At 41.1% G+C, this 22,861-nt stretch overlaps 1 protein-coding gene across 3 annotated transcripts in view; it reads right to left on the bottom strand.

Annotated features, from left to right (window-relative positions):
• The window catches only part of SYTL4 (synaptotagmin like 4), a 65,237-nt gene that overhangs the window by 12,086 nt on the left and 30,290 nt on the right, over positions 1 to 22,861 (bottom strand). For all 3 annotated transcript variants that reach the window (XR_003522561.1, XM_027607910.2, XM_027607911.1), the window contains exons 2-13: positions 16,296 to 16,475; positions 15,831 to 16,046; positions 15,582 to 15,691; positions 15,226 to 15,328; positions 5,897 to 5,998; positions 5,347 to 5,422; positions 4,924 to 5,014; positions 4,709 to 4,812; positions 3,903 to 3,995; positions 2,013 to 2,191; positions 1,622 to 1,724; positions 727 to 888 (exon numbers count right to left, since the gene is read on the bottom strand). Coding sequence is in view for 2 of the 3 variants with exons in the window: in XM_027607910.2 (XP_027463711.1) it covers positions 727 to 888; positions 1,622 to 1,724; positions 2,013 to 2,191; positions 3,903 to 3,995; positions 4,709 to 4,812; positions 4,924 to 5,014; positions 5,347 to 5,422; positions 5,897 to 5,998; positions 15,226 to 15,328; positions 15,582 to 15,691; positions 15,831 to 16,046; positions 16,296 to 16,405 (1,449 nt within the window). In the remaining variant the exon portion in view is untranslated. The remainder of the gene's footprint in view (positions 1 to 726; positions 889 to 1,621; positions 1,725 to 2,012; positions 2,192 to 3,902; positions 3,996 to 4,708; positions 4,813 to 4,923; positions 5,015 to 5,346; positions 5,423 to 5,896; positions 5,999 to 15,225; positions 15,329 to 15,581; positions 15,692 to 15,830; positions 16,047 to 16,295; positions 16,476 to 22,861) is intronic.

Raw genomic sequence — 22,861 nt, 5'->3', positions numbered from 1 at the left:
CAGAATGACAGTAACCTACTGAATGTCCGTTAGGTACCAGGCATTGCTTGGCACTCTGTGGACAAGCCTGTGAAAGAGGAATATTATTATGCTCTCCATTTTGTGGATGAATAAACTGAGACTCACAGAAGTTAAGTGACTTGCCTAAGTTATTTTAGAACAGGGGTGACTTACCTAGCTGGCAAATAACAGAACCAGGACTCAAATCCAGGTCTGCACTCAGATCTCAGGTACTATTTTTGGAAACTGCTACCCTCTCACCTGAGGTACCATCACCAAAGTAAAATTTGCCCTGGCTTGTGTGACAAAGAGCACAATTAGAGCTCCATGAATTGTTTTACTTCCCATTTCTTCAGTGAAAAGATTAGTTCATAAAAGGAGTGATTAGGAGACACCCAAGAGGTTAGCTTGGAGAAGAGGCGCAAGTTAGGATGTTAGGGTATGCCTGGCCTCTGGAAGGTTATGAGGCAAAGACTAGCACACATATGAAAGACTTTTCAAAGGAAAACCGTGCTTCATCCTTTGCCTGGACTACAAGGAGATGATAACACACTTCACGTGCAAGTGTGTCTGAAGTTACTGCCAAACTCAGAAACCCCAGCAGGGTGCCCTAGAACTCTCGATTACATTCAAAGACACTACCAAACTTGTACCAGCAGAGGTCCCTGCAGACCGTGCTACCTCAGATCCAAATTGTGTAAGGAGTTGTTAAAGCAGACTGACTACCTTTCCGTGTAAAGGGAGGCAATGATCCAGTTTCTTATCAAGCTTCCAGGAATCCATCTGAACCTCTGCCTCTCCAAGGAAAGTGTTTCTGCCAAAACGACCATGATGCCAAACTGAGAACTGCAAAGTCCTCTGGGCCAGAAGAGATTCTGGGATCTCATACTGCGAAAGAAAAGGAGAAGCCCAAGATGATTAATTCGTGGTAATTCCTCAGAAAAGATTATTCCAAACTCTGAGCAACCATACCCAAAGTCCATAATACTGAATACCAAATTACTTTGGTCCCTAAGTACTTTGAATTTCCTTAATCAAAGCCTTCACTTACCCCATTTCACACAAATCTACCACATTCTATGGTAGGACCTGGAAAAGTAATTTTTCCTTGACTGGGTAAAAGAACAATGGAATCTTCAAGACAGACTGCCACAGAAACTCCTGATCCCAAATGACTTTTTAAAAGGAGATTTGTGGGGGCACCTGGGTGGCTCAGTCGGTGAAGCGTCTGCCTTCGGCTCAGGCCATGAACCCAGGGTCCTGGGATCGAGCCCCGCGTTGGGCTCCCTGCTCAGCAGGGAGCCTGCTTCTCCCTCGGCCCCTCCCCCCACTCACGTGCGCGTACTCTCACTCTCTCTCTCAAATAAATGAAATCTTTTAAAAAGTAAAATAAAATGAGATTTGTGGTCACATGAATCTCCAGTTTCACAACAATGCAAGAAAGCCAGATCACTTTTGTTCTCTTCTCTGGGAGGTTAGTATGTGAACAGATGCCCACGGCATATCTTCAGATACAGACATGGCCACTGAAAACCATGTCACCCAGCCCTGCAGCAGAGGAATAGCTACAGCTCAGCACACAAGACAGAACGTGTTCTCCTTTTGGGATCTAGATACGTACTCTGAGGGTCTCATCATACAGTGGATTGGTGGTGTCCCGCTTGATGCTGGTTTTTCTTTTTCCTTGGCGGGACTTGTCAGGCAGAAGGTAAGTCTTCACGTATCTAGAAATGAAGGAGAGTATGGAGTCATTTATTGTTTTTTTTTTTTTTTCCCTCAAGCCCATTCTTTACTTCTCTGCTCTCCATATACAGATGCCATGATGAAATGAAAATGTCACAGCAAGCCCTCTCAGGCATGTCCTTCTAGCATGTTCCCAATCCTGGTCCCTTCCCCGTATCTCCCCTAGCCGCTCTCAAATACACCTCCCTGTCTGCCCAGGAAGTGATAACGGAGATGCCCGGGTCCGAGCTCCCATCTCAGAGCACCAGTCAGATTCCAGAAGCACTCACGGGTTAGAGCGCTTCTTAGCTTCATCAGCATAGGCCAGCTGGTGGCACTCCTTCACGTGGATGACCAGAGTCTGTGTTTGCTGCTCATACTTCAGGGAAAAGGCAATCTTGCCAGTCACAAAGATGTTGCCAAAGTCACCAGCTTCACTATAGATGCTCATCATGCTGCCAATTGTACTCTGCAGATAAAGCGCCCACAAACATCTGATAAAGGCATACCTCCCCTTCCCAAACTGCTCCCATCTTCCCTCATAATAAAGCCACAGTCATTGAACAAAACAAAATCTTCAGAAGCCCCTGCAGTAAGCGAGTGCTGCCAACAGTCTTGTACCCAGAGGATGAGACAGCTAGTGGCACACTCACACCTGTTGAGGTTAATAACCAGTTCATGGCTCACCTATGCTCTTAGCTTCTCTTCTCTCCCCCTTTTTACAATGTTTAGTTTTAGTTTTCACCTGGCCCAGAAGGTAGACAAGGAGTACAGGTAAGATGAAACTATGTTTCTGGCATATGTTATATATGCTAACATGTTGGCTAGCAGGGGTCAGTTACTAATTAAAACAAAGTGCCTTAATTATCTGTGGGTTTCTTTTTTTATTTAAATCTTAGTTAACAGACAGTGCAATATTGGTGTCTGGAGTAGAATGCAGTGGCTCATCACTTATATACGACACCCAGTACTCAACATGACAAGTGCCCTCTTTAATACCCATCCCTGATCTAGCCCATCCCCCATCCACCTCCCTCCATCAACCCATAGTTTGTTCTCTATCCTTAAGAGTCTCTTAGGGCTTGTTTCCCTCTCTCCTTTTTTTTCTTTTCCCCCTTGCCATATGTTCATCTGTTTTGTTCCTTAAATTCCACACATGAGCAAGATCGTATGGTATTTGGTATTTGTCTTTCTCTGACTGACTTATTGGCACAATACACTCTAGCTCCATCCATGTCATCACAAATGGCGAGGTTTCATTTTTTGATAGCTGAGTAATATTCCATTGTGTGTCTGTGTGTGTGTGTGTGTCTGTGGGTTTCTTTTATCTGCCTTATCCCTATCAGCACCTATAGAAAAAAGTGTCAGGTAGCAATCAGCTCTGTAAGCCTGCCATTCTATTCCTGTGTGGGAGTGGGAACGAACCCCAATCACCTCAGTTCCTGACTCTCTGTCCCCTAAACACTAATTTTCATACTTCTGACAGAACTAGGCCCTAATTCTTTTCTTTTTAAGATTTTATTTATTTATTTGACAGAGAGAGACACAGCGAGAGAGGGAACACAAGCAGGGGGAGCGGCAGGCAGAGGGAGAAGCAGGCTCCCCGCAGAGCCGGGAGACCAATGCGGGACTTGATCCCAGGACCCTGGGATCATGACCTGAGCCGAAGGCAGACGCTTAACGACTGAGCCACCCAGGCGCCCCTAGGCCCTAATTCTTAAATGTGCCTTTAACTTCATGATTCTGATTGACATTGCTGCTCCTTAATCATACCCAGTTGTCAATTAACCCTGCCAGGGCCCCCGTCAGGACAATGCTCCTGAACGTGAGATCTGGAGTGGACTCTGATGAAGAAATATTATCTTGCTCACTTTGTGGCCTGTTAACCTTTTTAGAGGAGAAGTCATGGTTTACTGTTCACAAAGCTGTGATCAAGACTGGCTCTAGCCCAAACTGCCTAATTACCTGACTACTTCCAGGGCAGAGGTCAAGGAAAGTCACCTAGCTGTGCCCTAAGCAACTACTATCTAAACTGAGGATATGAACAGATAAATGCAGCTCACTTACCTGGAAAGAGTGACAAGGACGATTTCCCCAGGTCCTGACTCAGCTCTAGAGAGATACTTCCTTCATTCCTGGTACCCCAACATGTCTGTAGCCACAAAACTAATAGAACTTACCATGGAGGAACCACTTCGCATGCTGCTCCTGGCTAGCTTCTGGCGATGCAGCTTCACCAGGTGGTCAATGTCTTCTTCTTCCTCCTCCTCCTCCTGGAACAGTAAATATAGATTCAGAGTTAATAAAGTTAGAAAAAGTTCAAAGACAAATAAACTTCCTTGAGTGGGAGCCATAATTATCACTCAACTCTAAAGTGTCATGCGCACATGCATGCACATTATCCTTATTTTGTGTCTCCCATTTCAGGCTTCCAAACTATATTCCAACCATCTTTTTCCAATCTCAAAAGAACAAGATAAGAATATCTCTTTCCCATTCGACTGCCCCAACCCAACCAACGCTTTATATTTTAATCAAAATAGGTATTTATTGGGGCACCTGGGTGGCTCAGTCATTAAGCCTCTGCCTTCGGCTCAGGTCATGATCCCAGGGTCCTGGGATCAAGCCCCGCATCGGGCTCCCTGCTCTGCGGGGAGCCTGCTTCTCCCTCTCCCACTCCCCCCGCTTGTGCTCTCTCTCTCACTGTCTCTCTCTGTCAAATAAATAAAATCTTTTTAAAAAATAAGTATTTTTTGAGCTCCCAACTATATATCAAGAAACATATTAGAAGATAAAAGAGACCGTGAAGACAGTCTTTTTTTTTTTTAAGTGATTCAGCAACCAGATTTACTTTAGAAATTTGGAGGAATTAAGATTCATGTTGCCTTTTCCTAAAGAATTAAACAGGTTGATTAGGAGTATCAAGTACTAAGGTCAACTCTAGATTTATAAAATTTCATATAGCGACCAATACAAGGGTACTTACCATATCTACACTGAGGCCTGGGACAGATTTGCTTCTGTCTCCCAAGGAGCCACTTTCATGTCCCACATCTTCCGGGCGAAGATCAATCACAGATTTAGTATATTCTGAATGGAAGAGCAATAACCCAAATCATAAGAGACCTACTCTTTTCCATACCAAGAGCACATCCAGGGCATGTAGGACTTCAATCTCAAAGGCCATGAAGGGAAACCTACCTGAAGGCCTGAGGATTTTTCTGGTGTTCTTCTTAAATATCATTTCACCCTCATCAACAGATATCACATTTTGACCCCCAGGCAGAGTTTCCTAGGAAGGAATAAGGGCAAGGAAATGGGAAAGGATTGTAGGGTAGCTAGAAGGATGGAGTAAGGAAAAAGAGCCTTAGGAAGAATAAGGCTCAGATTTTTGCTAAACTATACAAAGTTAAAGGAAAGATTAATTTAATCTTAGGAATTTAATCCTAGGAAGTAGTAAGAAACATATTTTCTCACATGTTTCAACCAAAACCTTCAATGCTCTCAAGTGAATCTGAACTGAAATTTGTTTAGTTGAATTCTTGATGCAAACTGCTCCTGAGAAGGGAGAAAGAAAGAGAGAAAAGAGAGAGAGACCCCAACTGACCAATAACTAAACCTTACCTTTTCCACTTGAGGTGCGGGGGCAGACATCTTCTTCCATTCTGGAAACAGGCCAGATTTATCCAGAGAGTCTCTCCTGGAGGTAGATATAGAAGTTATAACAAAATCACCTCCTCACCTTCCCCGTCTATGGAAGCTCTATGGAAGGAGATCCACTGGCTTGGGGTCACTGTAGTAACCAAATCCAGAAGGTAAAACTTCACATCTGATTTACCTTGAAGGAATGCAGACAATCAGATAAGCAACTTTGCACAAACACACTCACTCCCCCATTCCTAAGGGACATCGGGGGCAGTTGCTACTGGTCCAAGAAGACTCCTCCAAGATGCAGCAGCCTGTGGAAGTTAGCATGCCCCAGAAGGCTGTGCTCGGAGCCAACAGCAGATGTACTACTGACAAGACTTGTGGTGAGATCAGAGAAAATACTTCATTTGACCTGCTGAGGACAGAAGGCAGACACACTGAAACTATAGGAGCCCTGCCTCCTGAACTAGACAACAAAATGGAGACTTGGGATGAGCGGAGGTGCAGGGACTCATAGGGGTTTCACCTTGACAGGCTATCCGAGTCAGCTGTGTAGCTATCCAGACTCTCGCTCTCAGCCTCCAGCGCACTCTTTCCGCTTTTCGGCTTGGGCACCTCAAATGGCACACTAGAATAAAAACCAAGAGGCAATTATGTAGAGGAAGTGGGCTCTCCTGCTGGGAGTCGGGCCTCCTTCCAGCCCACTCACATTGGTAGCCTGAGTGATCTTTCTAAGATAAATATCTGAGTATACTTTGAAAACTGTTCGGCAGTTCCTCATTGCTGTTGGGATTGAGTTCAAACTCCTTACCATGGCAAGAAAACCTTTAGGATTTTGCCCCCTGCTCACTTCTCCAGACTCATCTCCACCTACCTTATACTTTACGTTTCCAGAATGATTAAGCTCTTTTGGTTCCTTGAATATGCCAAAGTTCTCCCTTTTACTCTTTTCTCTGCCTGGGATGTTCTTTTCACAATGACCGTTTTCCTCACCTGGTTATATCAACTCCTTCTTCAGGACTCTCCTTCTATGTTAATTCCTCTAGATCTCTATATGTCCCCACTCCAAGTCTGGATTAGTAACCTTCCTCTATGCTCTGAAAGCACCCTCATTTCTTGATAGCAGTCATCCCATATGTAATTATTTATGTCTTTTAAACAAATTATTTAATTTATCCAATAATTTTTTTAAATGACCTATTTAATGACTTTCTCCTCCATTAGACTAAGTTCTGTGAGATCAGTGACCACATATTTTATTCACTGCTGTGTTCCCAGTGCCTAGAAGAGAAACTGCCATACAGTGGGCACTCCTATATTTGTTGACTGAATCCCCTCAGTGGGGCTTAAAGTAGACACATAAATAAGAAGTATGTTTCAAAGACCATATTCAGAAGACCAGAATTCTTTCTCAGCTTTATGGATGACCCTGGGCATTCAAAACAGCAGTTCTCATTGCTAAAAGGAAGGACACCATTCCCGAGCCTCAAGGAATTTGTGAGAGCAGTAAGAAAAAGGGAAAAATCATTCTTCCTCAAGAATCTCAACTAATTTCACTTGGCTGCCAGGACATAACACTCTGTGGTCCCCTGACCTTGCTGCAGCCCCCTTCTCGGGCTCCTTTGCTGGTCCTTCGTCTCCTAAACCTCCAATTTTTGGATTGTGTCCAGGCTTATTCCTTAGGCTGCTTCTCTTCACTATCTAGAATTATCCCTAAATGATCTCATCTAGCCTCATGGCTTTAAATATCCTCTATAAACCAATAACTCCTAAATTTAACTCTCACTCAAACGCCAGGCTTATAGTTCCAACAGCCTACTTGACATTTCTGCTTGGATGTCTCAAACACAGCAAGTGCAAAACTAAGGCCCTAATCCTCCCCCAAACCTGTTCTTCTCTCAATTTCATCAAATGACAGCTTTCTCCTTTCATTGGTCTGGTCAAAAATCTTAACAGTTTCCCTTAACTCCCCTCATTCTCGCACAATACAAACCCAATCTGTTAGCAAATACTCTTGGCTTTGTCTTCAATTATATCTAGAATCTGACCAGTTCTCAGCCCCTCCACTGCCATTACTTTGGTCCAAACCACCATCATCCAGCTACTGGTCACAATGTGGTCACAATAGCCTCCTGACTGAACTCCCTACTTCTACCCTTGTCCCTACACAATCTATCCTCAATAGAACAGTCAAAATGAGCTTTTAAAATATAAATCCAGGGGCTCCTTGCTCAGCAAGGAGCCTACTTCTCCCTCTACCTGCCACTCCCCCCGCTTGTGCTCTCTCTGACAAAAAATAATAATAATAATAAATGAAATCTTTAAAATAAATAAATTTAAGGAATAAAATAAAATAAAATATAAATCCAGCATAGAATTACCATATGACCCAGCAATTCCACTTCTAGGTATATACCCAAGAGAACTGAAAACGTGTTCACACGAAAACTTGTACATGAGTGTTCAGACCAGCATTATTCACAATAGCCAACAGGTGGAAGCAGGCTAAATACTCACCAATGGATGAATGGATAAACAAAATGTGGTATATCCTATACAATGAAATATTACTGTCAATAAAAAGAAATCAAGTTCTGATCCATACTACAACATAGATGAACCTTGAAAACATTACGCGAAGTGAAAGAAGCAAGAAGTATTTTCTATGACTCCACTTGTATGAAATATTCAGAGTAGGCAAACCCACAGAGAGACAGAAAGCAGATTAGGGACTGGAAGAAATGGGGAGTGACTGCTTAAGAGGTACGGGGTTTCTTTCTGTAGTGATGGAAATGTTCTGAAGTTAGACCATGGCGATGGTTGCGCAGCATTCTCGAAGTACTAAAAGCCACTGAATGGCATGCCTTAAATTTGTGAAAATGATGAATTGTATGTTATGTGAATTTTACCTCAATTTAAAAATAGAAAAATTGTATCATGTCACTCGGAGTGAAAGACAGAGTCCTTACAAGGTGCCAACAAAGTCGTACATGATCTGCTTCTGATCCCTTCTCTGTCCTCACCTCCTACCACTTCTCCCCTTGCTCACTCAGTTCCAGAGTATTCAAACATGCCAAATACCAACTCACCTTAAGGTCTTTCTATCTTCTGCTTTCTCTGCCCACAATGCTCTTCCCCCAGATACTCTCAGGATTTGCTCCTTCATTTGCTTCATGTCTTTGCTCAGGTATCACCGTATTATCAAGACTTTCCCTGGCTATCCTAAGTAAAACAGCACACATGTTTTCCTGGCACTCCCTATCCTTTTAGCCTACTTCAATTTCTCCATAGCACTTGTCAACATCTGATTTGATATATGCATTTGATTACTGTCTGTGTCTCCCTATCCCCAAATCTAAGCTCCACAAGCAAGGGACTTTCTTGTATTTACCAGTGTATCCCATGGCCTAAAACAGTGCCTGGCAAATAGTAGGCATTCACAGATATTTGTTTAAAAAATGAATGAACTAATATATGAACAAAGAGCAAAGTAACCAGAAAAAAAAGAACAAAATAACCAGAATCTATAATGTCTTAGGCAGTAAAGAATAAACTTTCCAAGTTATCACATGATGTTTGCAATAGCTTTATGAAAACAGACAGCGGGGGTTGAAATCCTGGGGCCTGCAAGAGTGAAACGGTGGTCATTTCTTGAGAGATATATTAGCTTTATTGTCCAAGGCAGAGCAGGGAAGTTGATTTCATTTTTACTTTTTTCCCCTCTTTGCTCCAAAGAATAAGGAATCCAAAGCAGAACCATTCCTCTAGAGAGGCAGTTTAACAATAGCCCATGGAGTGTGTTTTTTGCTTGTATTTTTTCCTTAAGATGAATACATACTAATCCAGAGCTGATACAAATAACCCTAGGGCAAAAAGGCAATTACTGACATCTGTGCAGTAAAAAATAGACTAAGAGATGGGAGTCCTGGCCTCTACCTATCTGTATGATCTCGGGGAAATCACTTATCTTGCTTTCTTTTCTGTAAAAACAAGAGGGCTGTATTTGATTACCTCTGAGGCTTCATAATTTTATGGCAAAGATCATTTATGGCCACTTAATCTGCTTCCATGTTTAGGATAAATAAGTCTTCTGGGTCCAATGAGACAAGAGGTCCTAGATAGCCAGAAGCAGTAGTTTTCAGAAATTGCATTCTGACCGATGATGTCAGATGTGTTAATCGGATTCAGGAAATAAAAGCCATTTTTATCCTTATCCAAAAGGAAAAAGGGGCGGCCTCATCACCTAGAACAGATGAGTCACCCACCCGAAGCTGTGTGGATAAAATCACAGTACACACACACAATGAAACACCATACAGATAGCAAAAAGAATGAGATAGACCCTTGGTGCGGACACGGAAAGATGTCAATGTTATATTTTTCTAGAGTTGTTCCTTTTACACCTTGAGTTATAACTGACATAAATAAACTGCATGGGGTTAAGTGTGCAATTTGATGAGTTTTAGCATATACATACACTCATGAAACCACTACCTCAATTAAGTGAGTGAATACATCTATCACTCTCAAGGGTTTCCTCTTGCTCCTTCATAATCCATTCCTCCCTCCCTGCCTCTGTCCCTAGACAGAAAGTGCTGATCTGTGTTCTGCCACTAAAATGTGGGGTGCATTTTCTAGAATTTTATATAAATAGAATCATACAGTATGTCCTCTCTTTTGTTTGGCTTCTTTCACTCAACAGGATTATTTTGAGATTCACCCATGTTATTCCTTGTATCAATAGTTTATTCCTTTCGATTGCTGAGTAGTATTCCACTGTATAAGCCAACCACAATTTATCCCTTCACCTGTTAATAGACATTTGAGTTGTTTCCAGGTTTTGGCTATTACAAACAAAGCTGCCATGAACATTCATGTACAAGTCTTTGCATGGACATATGCTTTCGCTTCTCTTGAGTAAATTCCGAGAAATGGAATGGCTGAATCGCAAGGTAGTACACATTTAACTAAACTACTACTAAACTGGTTTTCAAAGGGGCTGCACTGTTGCACACTCCCACCAGCAGTGTATGAGAATTCCAGTTGCTCTACATCCTCACCAACAACTGGTATGGTCAGTTTTTACATTTTAGCCAGCTAGTGGGTATATGGTAGTATCTTATTATGATTTTAATTTGTATCTCCCTAATAAGTAAAGATGTTGAGCATCTTTTTATGTGCTTATTTGAAATCTGTATGTCGCCTTTGGCAAAATGTCTGTTCAAATATTTTGCCAATTTTCTATGGGATTATCTATATTAATTGAGTTTTTAAAATTCTTTCTCTTTCATTTTTTACCACTAAGTATGTATGTAGTATGGTCCTTTTTTAAAAAGAGATTAAAAATTTAAGAATCCAGGGTGCCTGGGTGGCTCAGTCAGGTGGACGTCTGCCTTTGGCTCAGGTCGTGATCCCAGGGTCCTGGGATCGAGTCCTGCATCGGGCTCCCTGCTCACCAGTGAGTCTGCTTCTCCCTCTCCCTCTGTGCCCTCTCTCTCTCTCTTACTCTCTCTCAAGTAAATAAATAATCTTTTTAAAAAATAAAAATTTAAGAATCCAATCTATATTTGTACATTTAGACAGTCTGGTAGTCCATACACCAAAACTAGTAATGCCTATTAACAATAATAGTCTGGGGCAGAAGCAGTGAGGTTACTGGGGACTCATTTTACATATTTCTATATTGCTTTTCAACAATCATATAAAACATGATTAAGTCACTTCCCTTTGGCTGAGGGAAGGGTAGGGGGGAAAAAAACACAAATAAAAAGCCAAAAAATTCACCAGCAGCAACCAAACAAGGAGTAAAGCCTCAGGTCATGAAGTTCAAAAAGTCATGGCTAAGAAAACAGAAGAAAAGATTTAGCACAGCAAAACTCTATCTGATATAGAGATGTGCAGCTGAAGTGAGTGAGTCAGCAGTCCTGGAACGAGTCTAGGAAAACAAAAGTTCTCAAGATTTGTAGCCCCAGGTACCACTGGAGGATCCCAACAGAGGTAGACACGACAGCTGGGGTATGTGATCTCTAGGGGAGCAAGGGTATGAGTTAGAGGATGCATCCAGAGCTGGACTGTGAGCCTGGACAATTAAGAGAATTTCAGCAGACCCAAACCCAAGACCCCCAAGCTGCCTTTTGCCCTTCCCCTCAGGTACCAAAAAAGAAGCATATCACAAGCAATATTCTATTCTTAAAGTACAGTTGGGGGTAGGGAAGAGATAAATTGTCTCAGGTTGAGGTGAGAGGCTTGTCAAGGAGGATTCACACACTGTATCAGAACAAATAAAAGATACAGGCAGAACTTCCTAGGTTAAACATGAGTAAAATGAGAAGAAATGGTCTGGCAGATATATGAATATGCCATGAGGTGGAGAGAAATAGAATCAACTTGCAATATAGGCAGAGAACTATTCTGGAGAAGAATATAACCCTAAGAAAATTAGTAGCTTTCTTGTGAGTACTCTATACTATATAGGAACTTAATAAGAATATAGATTAGATAAAGCATAAGAGCTCAAACAGGAAAGATGATAAAACAAAATTAGGGGCAAAGGAAGACTAAGAGCAAAGAACAAATTAAAACCTAATCAAGATAATTCATTCTCTTTTTAAAAGATATTTATTTACTTACTTACTTGAGAGAGAGAAAATGGCACATGGGGTAGGGAGGAGCAGAGGCAGAGGGGGAAGGAGGGGTAAAGAATCTCAAGCACACTCTGCATTAAGCGTGGAGCCCAATGTAGGGCTTGACCTCACGATCCTGAGATCATAAGCCTGAGATCATGAGCCTGAGATCATGATCTGAGCTGAAACAAGAGTCAGGCGCTTAACCAACTGAGCTACCCAGGTGTCTCAAGATAATTCGTTCTAAAAGTACATTAGATATAGCAAAAAGAAAGGGAAGAGGGGGAATAACGAAAATGTCTGAAAGTCAAAGTAATAGCATAGAGGAAAGGGTTGGGTTAATCACAGTTCATTGCTTTTACCTTTCTTTTCTCTTGCATTTGATAGTTAAAGGACAGAAAAGGAGAATAAAGAAATAAGAAATCCGGGGCACCCGGGTGGCTCAGTCGTTAAGCATCTGCCTTCGGCTTGGGTCATGATCCCAGGTCCTGGGATTGAGCCGCTCATCGTGCTCCCCGCTCTGCGGGAAGCCTGCTTCTCCCTCTCCCACTCCCCCTGCTTGTGTTCTCTCTCTCGCTGTGTCTCTCTCTGTCAAATAAATAAATAAAATCTTTAAAAAAAAGAAAGAAAGAAAGAAGAAATCCAATGTCCTCAGGGGCGCCTGGGTGGCTCAGTCATTAAGCATTTGCCTTCGGCTGGGGTCATGCTCCCAGAGTTCTGCGATCAAGTCCCGCATCAGGCTCCCTGCTCAGCGGGGAGTCTGTTTCTCCCTCTCCCTCTGCCGCTCCCCCTGCTTGTGCTCTCTGTCTCCCTGTCAAATAAATAAAAAAAAATTTTTACAAAAAAGAAATCCAATGTCCCTAAGGTGGGAAACTTAACTAATGAAACAGAAAAAAAGTTCAGAGGGTATGATACAGAAAAATTTTCCTGCAATGAAGAAAGGACTCATCAAGGGTACATATTAGGGGGAAATGATACAGGATGATCACCACTGCGATATGTGCACACATGCACATGTGCACACATGTGTGTGCACACACACACACACTCAGTTACCTACAAGGGAGAAAAACAAAAGGCTAGCTGGCCTCAGACTTCATCACAGTCACATTCAGTGGCAGAAGACAATGGAGTAGTGTCTACAACATTCTGAGGGAAAAAAAGTATGACCCAAGAATACAATACCCAGCCAAGATATCATTCAAGTATAAAGTCACTAGGCAGACATTCTTAACATGAAAGAGCAAAATAAACATAGCTTCTGCAAGCCCTTCTTGAAGGAACTTCTCAGTGGTAAAATCCAAACAACCAAGAAATAAATGAAAGGAAAGAATTCAGAAATATAGAGGAGTCATGTTCCAAGGCCTGATTATAAGCTGACAATCCTTTTAAATATGAAATAAAACTAAACAAACAGATAAAACAGGCAGATGATTTATGGTTGCATAACAGAATGTAAATGTTATAAGTGCTAACAAAGTAAAAGTGATTTGAGTAATAAAAAATGGGAGTAGGGGAAAGCATTGGGAGAAAGTTTAAGAAAGCTAATCTCCTCCTCTTTCATAGCAGAGAGTCTACTGGTGATATTGAAACAAGTAGATTTTTTAAAATGACTAAATGATTGACCTAGCACTCCACTCCTAGGTATCTACCTAAAAGAAATGAAAATGTTATGTCCATACAAAAACTCATAATGAAAGTTCATAGCTGCATTACTTATAATAACCAAAAAGTGAAAATAATCCAAATGTCCATCAACAGATGAATGGAAAAATTAAATGTGGTATATACATATAACAGAATATTATCAGAATATATAATAGAATATTGTTTGGCAATAAAAAGAAATTAAGTCCTGGCACATGCTATAACGTGGATGAACCCTGAATACATTATGTTAAGTGACAGAAGACAGTCACAAAGGACCACATATTCTTTGATTCCATTTAAACGAAATGCCCAGAATAGGCAAATATATGGAGATAGAAAGTAGAGCAGTGAATGCTTAGGAGGGGTAGAAGGATAAGGAAGTTGGGGGAGTGATAGCTAAAGAGTACAGGGTTTCTTATTAAGGCGATGAAAAGTTCTAAAAATCAGTTGAGGTGATGGTTGCACAGTTCTGTGAACACACTAAAAACCACTGCATTATACACTATAAATGGGTGGGGCGCCTGGGTGGCTCAGTTGGTTAAGCCACTGCCTTCGGCTCAGGTCATGATCCTGGAGTCCCGGGATCGAGTCCCGCATCGGGCTCCCTGCTCAGCGGGGAGTCTGCTTCTCCCTCTGACCCTCTTCCCTCTCGTGCTCTCTGTCTCTCGTTCTCTCTCTCTCAAATAAATAAATAAAATCTTTAAAAAAAATAAAAAAACACACTATAAATGGGTGAATTGTATGGTATGTGAAGTATATCTCAATAGGGCTGTTGCCAAAAAGACTCCAGGGAAAAAATGACTACTCAATGGTTTTTATGATTTTTTTTTCTTAAACTTAGAAGGATGTTAATGACTAATATCTTTTATGGTAAAGAAACATTTGAAGATGAGCAATTCTTCAATTTTATTTCTTCTGTTTTATTCTGTTAAATTCAAGTAAAATTTCATAGCATGCTCTTAATGTATATATTATGATCCAATATCACACAGATTTTTCAGTCTATCCACCCACCATCCTTCTATCTATATATACACACAAAAGATATCTGAAATAATTTTCACATGTGAATACTGGGCTAGTAGGAATTTGGGTGATTTGTGGCTTTCTTTACTGTTTCCTATACTGGTTAAGTTTTTAATAATGAATATGTGTTATTTTTATTCGTCTTTAAATTGTTCTTAACAGAACAGAGTAAGGGCACCTGGGTGACTCAGTCAGTTAAGCCTCTGCCTTTGGCTCAGGTATGATCACAGGGTCCTGGGATTGAGTCCCGCACTCAGCGGGGAGTCTGCTTCTCCCTCTGCCTCTGCCCCTCCACCCTGCTCATGCTCTCTCGCTCTCTCAAATAAATAAATAAAATGTTTTTAAAAAAAAGAACAGAGTAAATATGCCAAAATGTTAATATTTACATGTGGGTTGTAAGATAGTATTTTTTCCCTCTTTCTTTATTCTTTTCTGTACTTTCCAAATTTTCCTGTAATAAACAGCTATTATTTTATAAATAGAAGAAAGTTTAAAATAATGTTAAAATAAGTTAAAAGGATGTGTAGCATTTCTGTAAATGAATGCTAGTTCTTACCTGGGCTTCTTCTGTTGCTCCTGAATGATCTTTCTTCCCGGCCAGATATCATCCATCTGTGACTGATGTAGAAGGGGCTGTCCCAGCATCTCTCTTTTATTCACTTCAAGACAAACAAAAGTGTGGCAGAGTGGTGGTGATGAGGGGGAAAAGGGAAACACATCACACTTGCAGAAGGGATGGCAATATAATCTTTATATTCCCCCACAGAGCCCATGAAGTGAGGACACCACCAGTAAGACTATAACAGGACTCCACATCAGAGGATCTATCACTGAAGTCAAGCACCTCAAAAACAACAACAACAAACAAACAAACAACAACCACAACAAAACACTTCCAGACAGGGCCAGTACCTGCAGGCTTACGGCGCAGGGACATCCTAATTATCTCACTGCCTGTGTGATAAGCAAAGCGATTCACTTTCTGGTCATAAAACCAGTCTCCAGTTGCCTTCTTCAGCTCTCTAGGAAGGAATAAAAGAAAGTGACAGGTGAATTTTTTTTTAAAAAATGGCTCCTGTCATTCAACTAACAAAGGCCAAGGAGGGAAATTCTCCCCACAGCTGGGACTTCCTTTTCTCTCTCTCCATAGGTGATACTCACATTTCCTTGGTGCACACCTTACACCTCCAGGTACCATTGCTTTCCTGGATGCGGCAGTCCCGACACACCAGGTGATTACAACCCCGACAAGTGTTGGTCTTGGGAGTCAAACGGCCCAGGCTCTCCTGGCACCGGGCACAGGTCCGATCGCTATAGTGTTGGCTGCCCCTCTTGGCCCCCTTCCTTTTTATCTCCAGTAGCTCATTCTTCAGTCGCCTGCCAAGACCCCAGAGAGAAGCACAAGTGCATTCACAATCTGCACAGGTTGGATGGCAAGTTGTTGAGGGGTAGAGACAGTAAGACTGGTTCTGTGGAAGCAACTACTTTAGAGAGCCCAACCTGACCCAGTGAGGAATTGTAAACCTGTACACAAGTTCCTCTGAAAGTCACATGGGAGGTATAAGGAAAGGTCCAGATAAAACTGATCAAAGGTCTGGGAACCTGCGCTTTTTCTGGAACGCTTACCTGATCCTTTTCTCATCTGCTTTCCGGAGCTCCTCATCTCGTTGTAGAACACTAAGGATCAAATCCCTCTCCACCTCAGACAGAAAGGAGAGGTCAAGTATCTCTGACATGATTTATCCTATTTTTTCTTCTACTCTCCTTTCTTCAAAGCAACCAGACCAGAAGAGCCACCAGAGTTGCCTGAAATAAGATAATAACTATTTTCACACAGATAATTTATTCCAGAGTAGGCCCACAGCCCTAGAGCCTCTTCGTAGGCTACTTTCCCCTGAAGCCAGGCTAAAAAAGACAATGTAGAAGTATCTGACCTTTACCATTCCTACTCCCACCCGAATCCTGCCCTAAAAATGAGGAGGCTTTGATTTTTCAAGAAGAAAAACTTATTCATGACTCTGGAAGAGGGTTGAATCTCTCAGCATAAGCATCTTAGTCTGGAAAAAGCATCTTAGTCTGGAATAAGCACAGAACAGCTAAGTCAAATTCTCCCAACACCAAGTGAATCCTCAATCATCCAGTTTTCAATACATGTTCCCAAGTCCCAAGTCTATTAATCCAAATAGTCAGACGGCTGGTCTCTGTAGTGGAGGAGAAAAACCACATGGGGACTCCTGCCAGTTGAAGCCCATTTCTCCTTTCCTGACCAGCTTCCATGTTCTCAGGACTCAGTTAGCTTTATGCTACACTCCATAACTTCCATCACTTACTCTATCTCCCAAAGTTCTTATTGCTACCACTACCTGAAGAACATCTTCACCCATTGCACACACATTTGTTAAGCACCCACTCTGACAGGCATTGTGCAAAGTGCTAGGGATACAGAGATGAGTGAGACACGATTCCTGTCCTTAAGTTCACAGACTAGTAGGGGAGACAGATACAAATAAATACAGTACAATGCACAAAGTGCTATCAGAGGGATAATAAATTTAATGCTACAGGAACCTAAAGAAGGAAGTAATTAATTCTATCCTGCAGAGAGAGAGAAGAGAAAGACCTGTATACTTGGAAGGTTTTATAGAAGAGGTGGATTTTTCCTTATAAAACAGTATATTTTTGTTGGTGGGGGTGGAAATGCTAGGAAAGATAGGTTTGGGCTAAATTTTATAACTCTCATTCTTTATTTTTATTTTTTATTTTTTTAAATTTTATTATGTTATGTTAGTCACCATACATCATTAGTTTTTGATGTGGTGATCCACAATCCATTGTTTTCGTATAACACCCAGTGCTCCATGCAGTACCTGCCCTCCTTAATACCCGTCACCGGGCTAACACATCCCCCCTCCCCCCTCCCCTCTAAAACCCTGTTTGTTTCTCAGAGTCCATAGTCTCTCATGGTTCATCTCCCCCTCCATTCCCCCCCATTTTTCCCTTCCTTCTCCTAGTGTCCTCCATGCTCTTCCTTATGTTCCACAAATAAGTGAAACCATATGATAATTGACTTTCTGTGCTTGACTTATTTCACTTAGAATAATCTCCTCCAGTCCCATCCGTGTTGATGTAAAAGTTGGGTATTCATCCTTTCTGAGGGCTGAGTAATATTCCATTGTATATATGGACCACATCTTCTTTAACCATTCATCTGTTGAAGGGTGTCTCGGCTCTTTCCACAGTTTGGCTATTGCGGACATTTCTGCTATGAACATTGGGGTGCATATGGCCCTTCTTTTCACTACATCTGTGTCTTTGGGGTAAATATCCAGTAGTGCAGTTGCTGGGTCATAGGGTAGCTCTATTTTTAAATTTTTGAGGAACCTCCACACTGTTTTCCAAAGTGGCTGTACCAACTTGCATTCTCACCAACAGTGTAAGAGGGTTCCCCTTTCTCCACAACCTCTCCAACATTTGTTATTTCTTTCCCTGTCCATTTTTGCCATTCTATCTGGTGTAAGGTGGTATCTCAATGTGGTTTTGATTTGAATTTCCCTGATGGCTAATGATGATGAACATTTTTTCATGCATCTGTTAGCCATTTGTATGTCTTCTCCAGAGAAGTGTCTTTTCCTATCTTCTGCCCACTTTTTGACTTGATTATTTGTTTTTTGGGTGTTGTGAGTTTGAGAAGTTCTTTATAGATCTTGGATACCAGCCCTTTATCTGTAGTGTCATTTGCAAATATCTTATCCCATTCTGTGGGTTGCCTCTTTGTTTTGTTGGCTGTTTCCTTTGCTGTGCAGAAGCTTTTTATCTTGATGAAGTCCCAAAAGTTCATTTTTGCTTTTGTTTCACTAGCTTTTGGAGATGTATCTTGAAAGAAGTTGCTGTGGGCGATGTCAAAGAGGTTACTGCCTATGTTCTCCTCTAGGATTTTGATGGATTCCTATCTCACATTGAGGTCTTTCATCCACTTTGAGTTCATCTTCCATGCCAGCGGACCTCAGAAGAAAGCTGGGGTAGCAATTCTTATATCAGACAAATTAGATTTTAAACTAAAGTCTGTAGTTAGAGACACAGAAGGACACTATATCATTCTTAAAGGGTCTATCTAACAAGAAGATCTAACAACTGTAAATATCTATGCCCCCAACATGGGAGCAGCCATCTACATAAGCCAACTGTTAACCAAAATAAAGAGTCATATTGATAACAATACATTAATTGTAGGAGACCTCAATACTCCACTCTCAGCAATGGACAGATCATCTAAGCAGAAAATCAACAAGGAAACAAGAGCTTTGAATGATACACTGGACCAGATGGACCTCATAGATATTTACAGAACATTCCACCCTAAAACAACAGAATACTCATTCTTCTCGAGTACACATGGAACTTTCTCCAGAATAGATCACATACTGGATCACAGATCAGGTCTCAACCGATACCAAAAGATTGAGATTATTCCCTGCATAGTCTCAGACCACAATGCTTTAAAAGTGGAACTCAATCACAAGAAAAAACTTGGCAGAAATTCAAACACTTGGAAGCTAAAGACCACTCTGCTCAAGAATGTTTGGGTCAACCAGGAAATCAAAGAAGAACTTAAACAATTCATGGAAATCAATGAAAATGAAAACACATCAGTCCAAAACCTATGGGATACTGCAAAGGCGGTCCTAAGGGAGAAATACATAGCCTTCCAAGCCTCACTCAAAAAATAGAAAAATCCCTTGGGGTGCCTGGGTGGCTCAGTTGGTTAAGCGACTGCCTTCGGCTCAGGTCATGATCCTGGAGTCCCGGGATCGAGTCCTGCATCGGGGTCCCTGCTCAGCGAGGAGCCTGCTTCTCCCTCTAACCCTCCCCCTTCTCATGTACTCTTTCTCTCTCTCTCATTCTCACTCTCTCAAAATAAATAAATAAATCTTTAAAAAAAATAGAAAAATCCCGAATTCACCAACTAACTCTACACCTTAAAGAACTAGAGAAAAAGCAACAAATGATGCCTAAGCCATGCATTAGAAAAGAAATAATTAAAATTAGAGCAGAAATCAATGAATTAGAAACCAGAAACACAGTAGATCAGATCAACAAAACTAGAAGTTGGTTCTTTGAAAGAATTCATAAGATCGATAAACCACTGGCCAGACTTATCCAAAAGAAAAGAGAAAGGACCCAAATTAATAAAATTATAAATGAAAGGGGAGAGATCACGACTAACACCAAGGAAATAGAAACAATTATTAGAAATTATTATCAACAACTATATGCCAATAAACTGAGCAATCTGGATGAATTGGAGGCCTTCCTGGAAACCTATAAGCTGCCAAGACTGAAACAGGAAGAAATTGACAACCTAAATAGGCCAATAATCAGTAACGAGTTTGAAGCAGTAATCAAAAACCTTCCAGAAAACAAGAGTCCAGGGCCTGATGGATTCCCTGGGGAATTCTACCAAACATTCAAAGAAGAAATAATACCTATTCTACTGAAGCTGCTTCAAAAAATAGCAACAGAAGGAAAATTTCCAAACTCATTCTATGAGGCCAGCATTACCTTCATCCCCAAACCAGGCAAAGACCCCATCAAAAAAGGAGAATTTCAGACCAATATCCCTCATGAATATGGATTCCAAAATCCTCAACAAAATCCTAGCTAATAGGATCCAACAATAAATTAAAAGGATCATCCACCACGACTAAGTGCGATTTATCCCTGGGATGCAAGGGTGGTTCACCATTCGCAAATCAATCAATGTGATAGAACACATTAATAAGAGGAGAGAGAAGAACCATATGGTCCTCTCAATTGATGCAGAAAAAGCATTTGACAAAATACAACATCCTGATTAAAACTCTTCAGAGTATAGGGATAGAGGGAACATTTCTCAAGTTCATAAAATCCATCTATGAAAAACCCACAGCGAATATCATCCTCATTCTTTTTTTAAAAAAAGATTTTATTTATATTTTTGAGAGCGTGAGACATGAGCGGGGGCAGGGGTGAGAGGCAGAGGGAGAGGGAGAAACAGACTCCCCACCGAGCAGGGAGCCCAATGCGGGGCTCAATCCCAGGATCCTGGGATCCTAACCTGAGCCAAAAGCACAGGCTTAACCAACTGAGCCACCCAGGCGCCCCTATAACTCTCATTTTTAAAAATTAAGAATTTTTGAATTTATTACACAGACAATAGAAGTCCATCAAACATGTTTGTTGTTGCTTTGTTTTTGATGTTGGGAAATCACATGATTAAATCCATTTTACAGAGATCACGCTAGCTTTAGTACAAAAGATTAATTCAAAAGATAAATTGAAGTGCAGTTTGAAAATACACAACACATTGTAAAATATATACATTCCTTAGCCAAGCAATACCACTTCTAAGAATCTACCTATAGAAAAATTCATACAAATAAATGTGCATACGACAGTATATATACAAGAATATTACTGCAACATTATTTGTAAGAGCAAAACAAAAAAGTTCTTTAAACAAGATAATACTTCCATATAATGGCATACTATGCAACCATTAAAAAATGTGGTAGGTCTGTATGAAAATACATCTTGGAGAGGAAAAAAAAAGTAGTTGCTGGACTATACTGAATGATTTGTTTGGTAAAGTATTCATCTATACATTTGCATATGCAGGGGAAAAGATCTGGAAGAAAAACCATGATCACTGGTTTCTCTTGGGGAATAGAATTGGGAGGGGGCAACTTTCACTTTTTATTGTAAATGGTTATGATTTTTTTTACATAAAAAATCTCTTACTTTTAAATCCTAAAAAAAAAGAAAATCCAAAGGAGACAGGGGGATTATTGTAATAGTCCAGACAAAAGACAATCTAGGTTTATAAGTGCGCCTCTAACCAACTTGGCAAGTCATTTTATTTCTGTCACCCTCTGGTTTCTCAGGTACAAAATGACCTATTTCACAAAGTTATCAAGAAAATGAAATAATATGTGTTAAAGGGCCAATCACAATGCTTGGAACCCATGTTTGGAATACACATACTTGCTGAATCTGCTACAGGGCAGGCGGAAACCATGGCAGCAAGACAAAGAACAGAGATTAAAGTTTGAGAAGCAGAAGTGACAGAATGGAGTGACTAAGAGGATGAAGAAGGCAAAGTCACAGATGCCTACCTTGCATGTCTGGATTTAACAACTGATGGATTAGTGATAATCCTAACAGTGGTAAGAGTTAGAAGAACCTAGGTGTGGAAGTAAAGCAAGAAGTTTCATTTTAGTCATACTGAGTTTGTTGCTACATACAGGATATCCCGGTAATTAGGCCCAGAAAGTAGCTGGAGGCACGGGGCTGGTCCTCAGGAAGAGGAACGGTATTTGAATGGACAGATTCGTAGTCATGGCAGTCAAAGAGCTCAGGGTAGACATAGTGAGAAAGGAAATGAGGATCCTATTTACCTTCTCTGTGCTCCCTTAAAATTAGACCATAAGCCCTTTTTCACTCTTTTTTTTTTTAACTAATTACCTACAGGACAATAAAGAGTGTAAACAATACAGCAGAGTTATAAGGTTCCTGAAACCTCGACAGTTCCTTGACTTGGTTATTTCCTGGTCTTTACTGAACTGTAAGATACTAAGCTTCTGGGGTGCCTGGGTGGCTCAGTCAGTTAAGCGTCTGCCTTCAGCTCAGGTCATGATCCCAGGGTCCTGGGATCGAGCCCCACATCCGGCTCCCTGTTCAGTGGGGAGGCTGCTTCTCCCTCTCCCTCTGCTGCTCCCCCTGCTTGTGCTCTCTCTCTGTGTCAAATGAATAAGTAAAATCTTGAAAAAATAAATAAAATAAAATATTGAACAGAGCAATCAAAAGCATTGTGCAAATGGATTCTCCTATGTGTGGTTAGGAGTGAAACACTGGCCAAAATATCAGCCTCTCATGAATAAAATAGGTATCACCAACTGCCTGGCAGCTAAAGACTAAGGATGGCACAGGCACACTGGGAATAAGAACAAAACCAGATTTGTGGAGTGGCAGCAGAGTTCTGTGATGAAACAGGCACATGGGCACAATAATGAGAAGAAGTAATATCAAGAGCCAGGGAGGTAAGAACATCATTGAGGAAATAAAGACAGCATCATAAGAAAATGGAACTGCTAATACTATATATCTTCCCTTTGTTTTTCACTCATGGACTTGATCCACCAGAACTGCCTCCTTCT

This window comes from Zalophus californianus, chromosome X, assembly GCF_009762305.2.
Source record: "Zalophus californianus isolate mZalCal1 chromosome X, mZalCal1.pri.v2, whole genome shotgun sequence".
Classification (NCBI taxonomy): domain Eukaryota; kingdom Metazoa; phylum Chordata; class Mammalia; order Carnivora; family Otariidae; genus Zalophus; species Zalophus californianus.
This window is presented reverse-complemented; position numbering and strand designations above follow the sequence as displayed.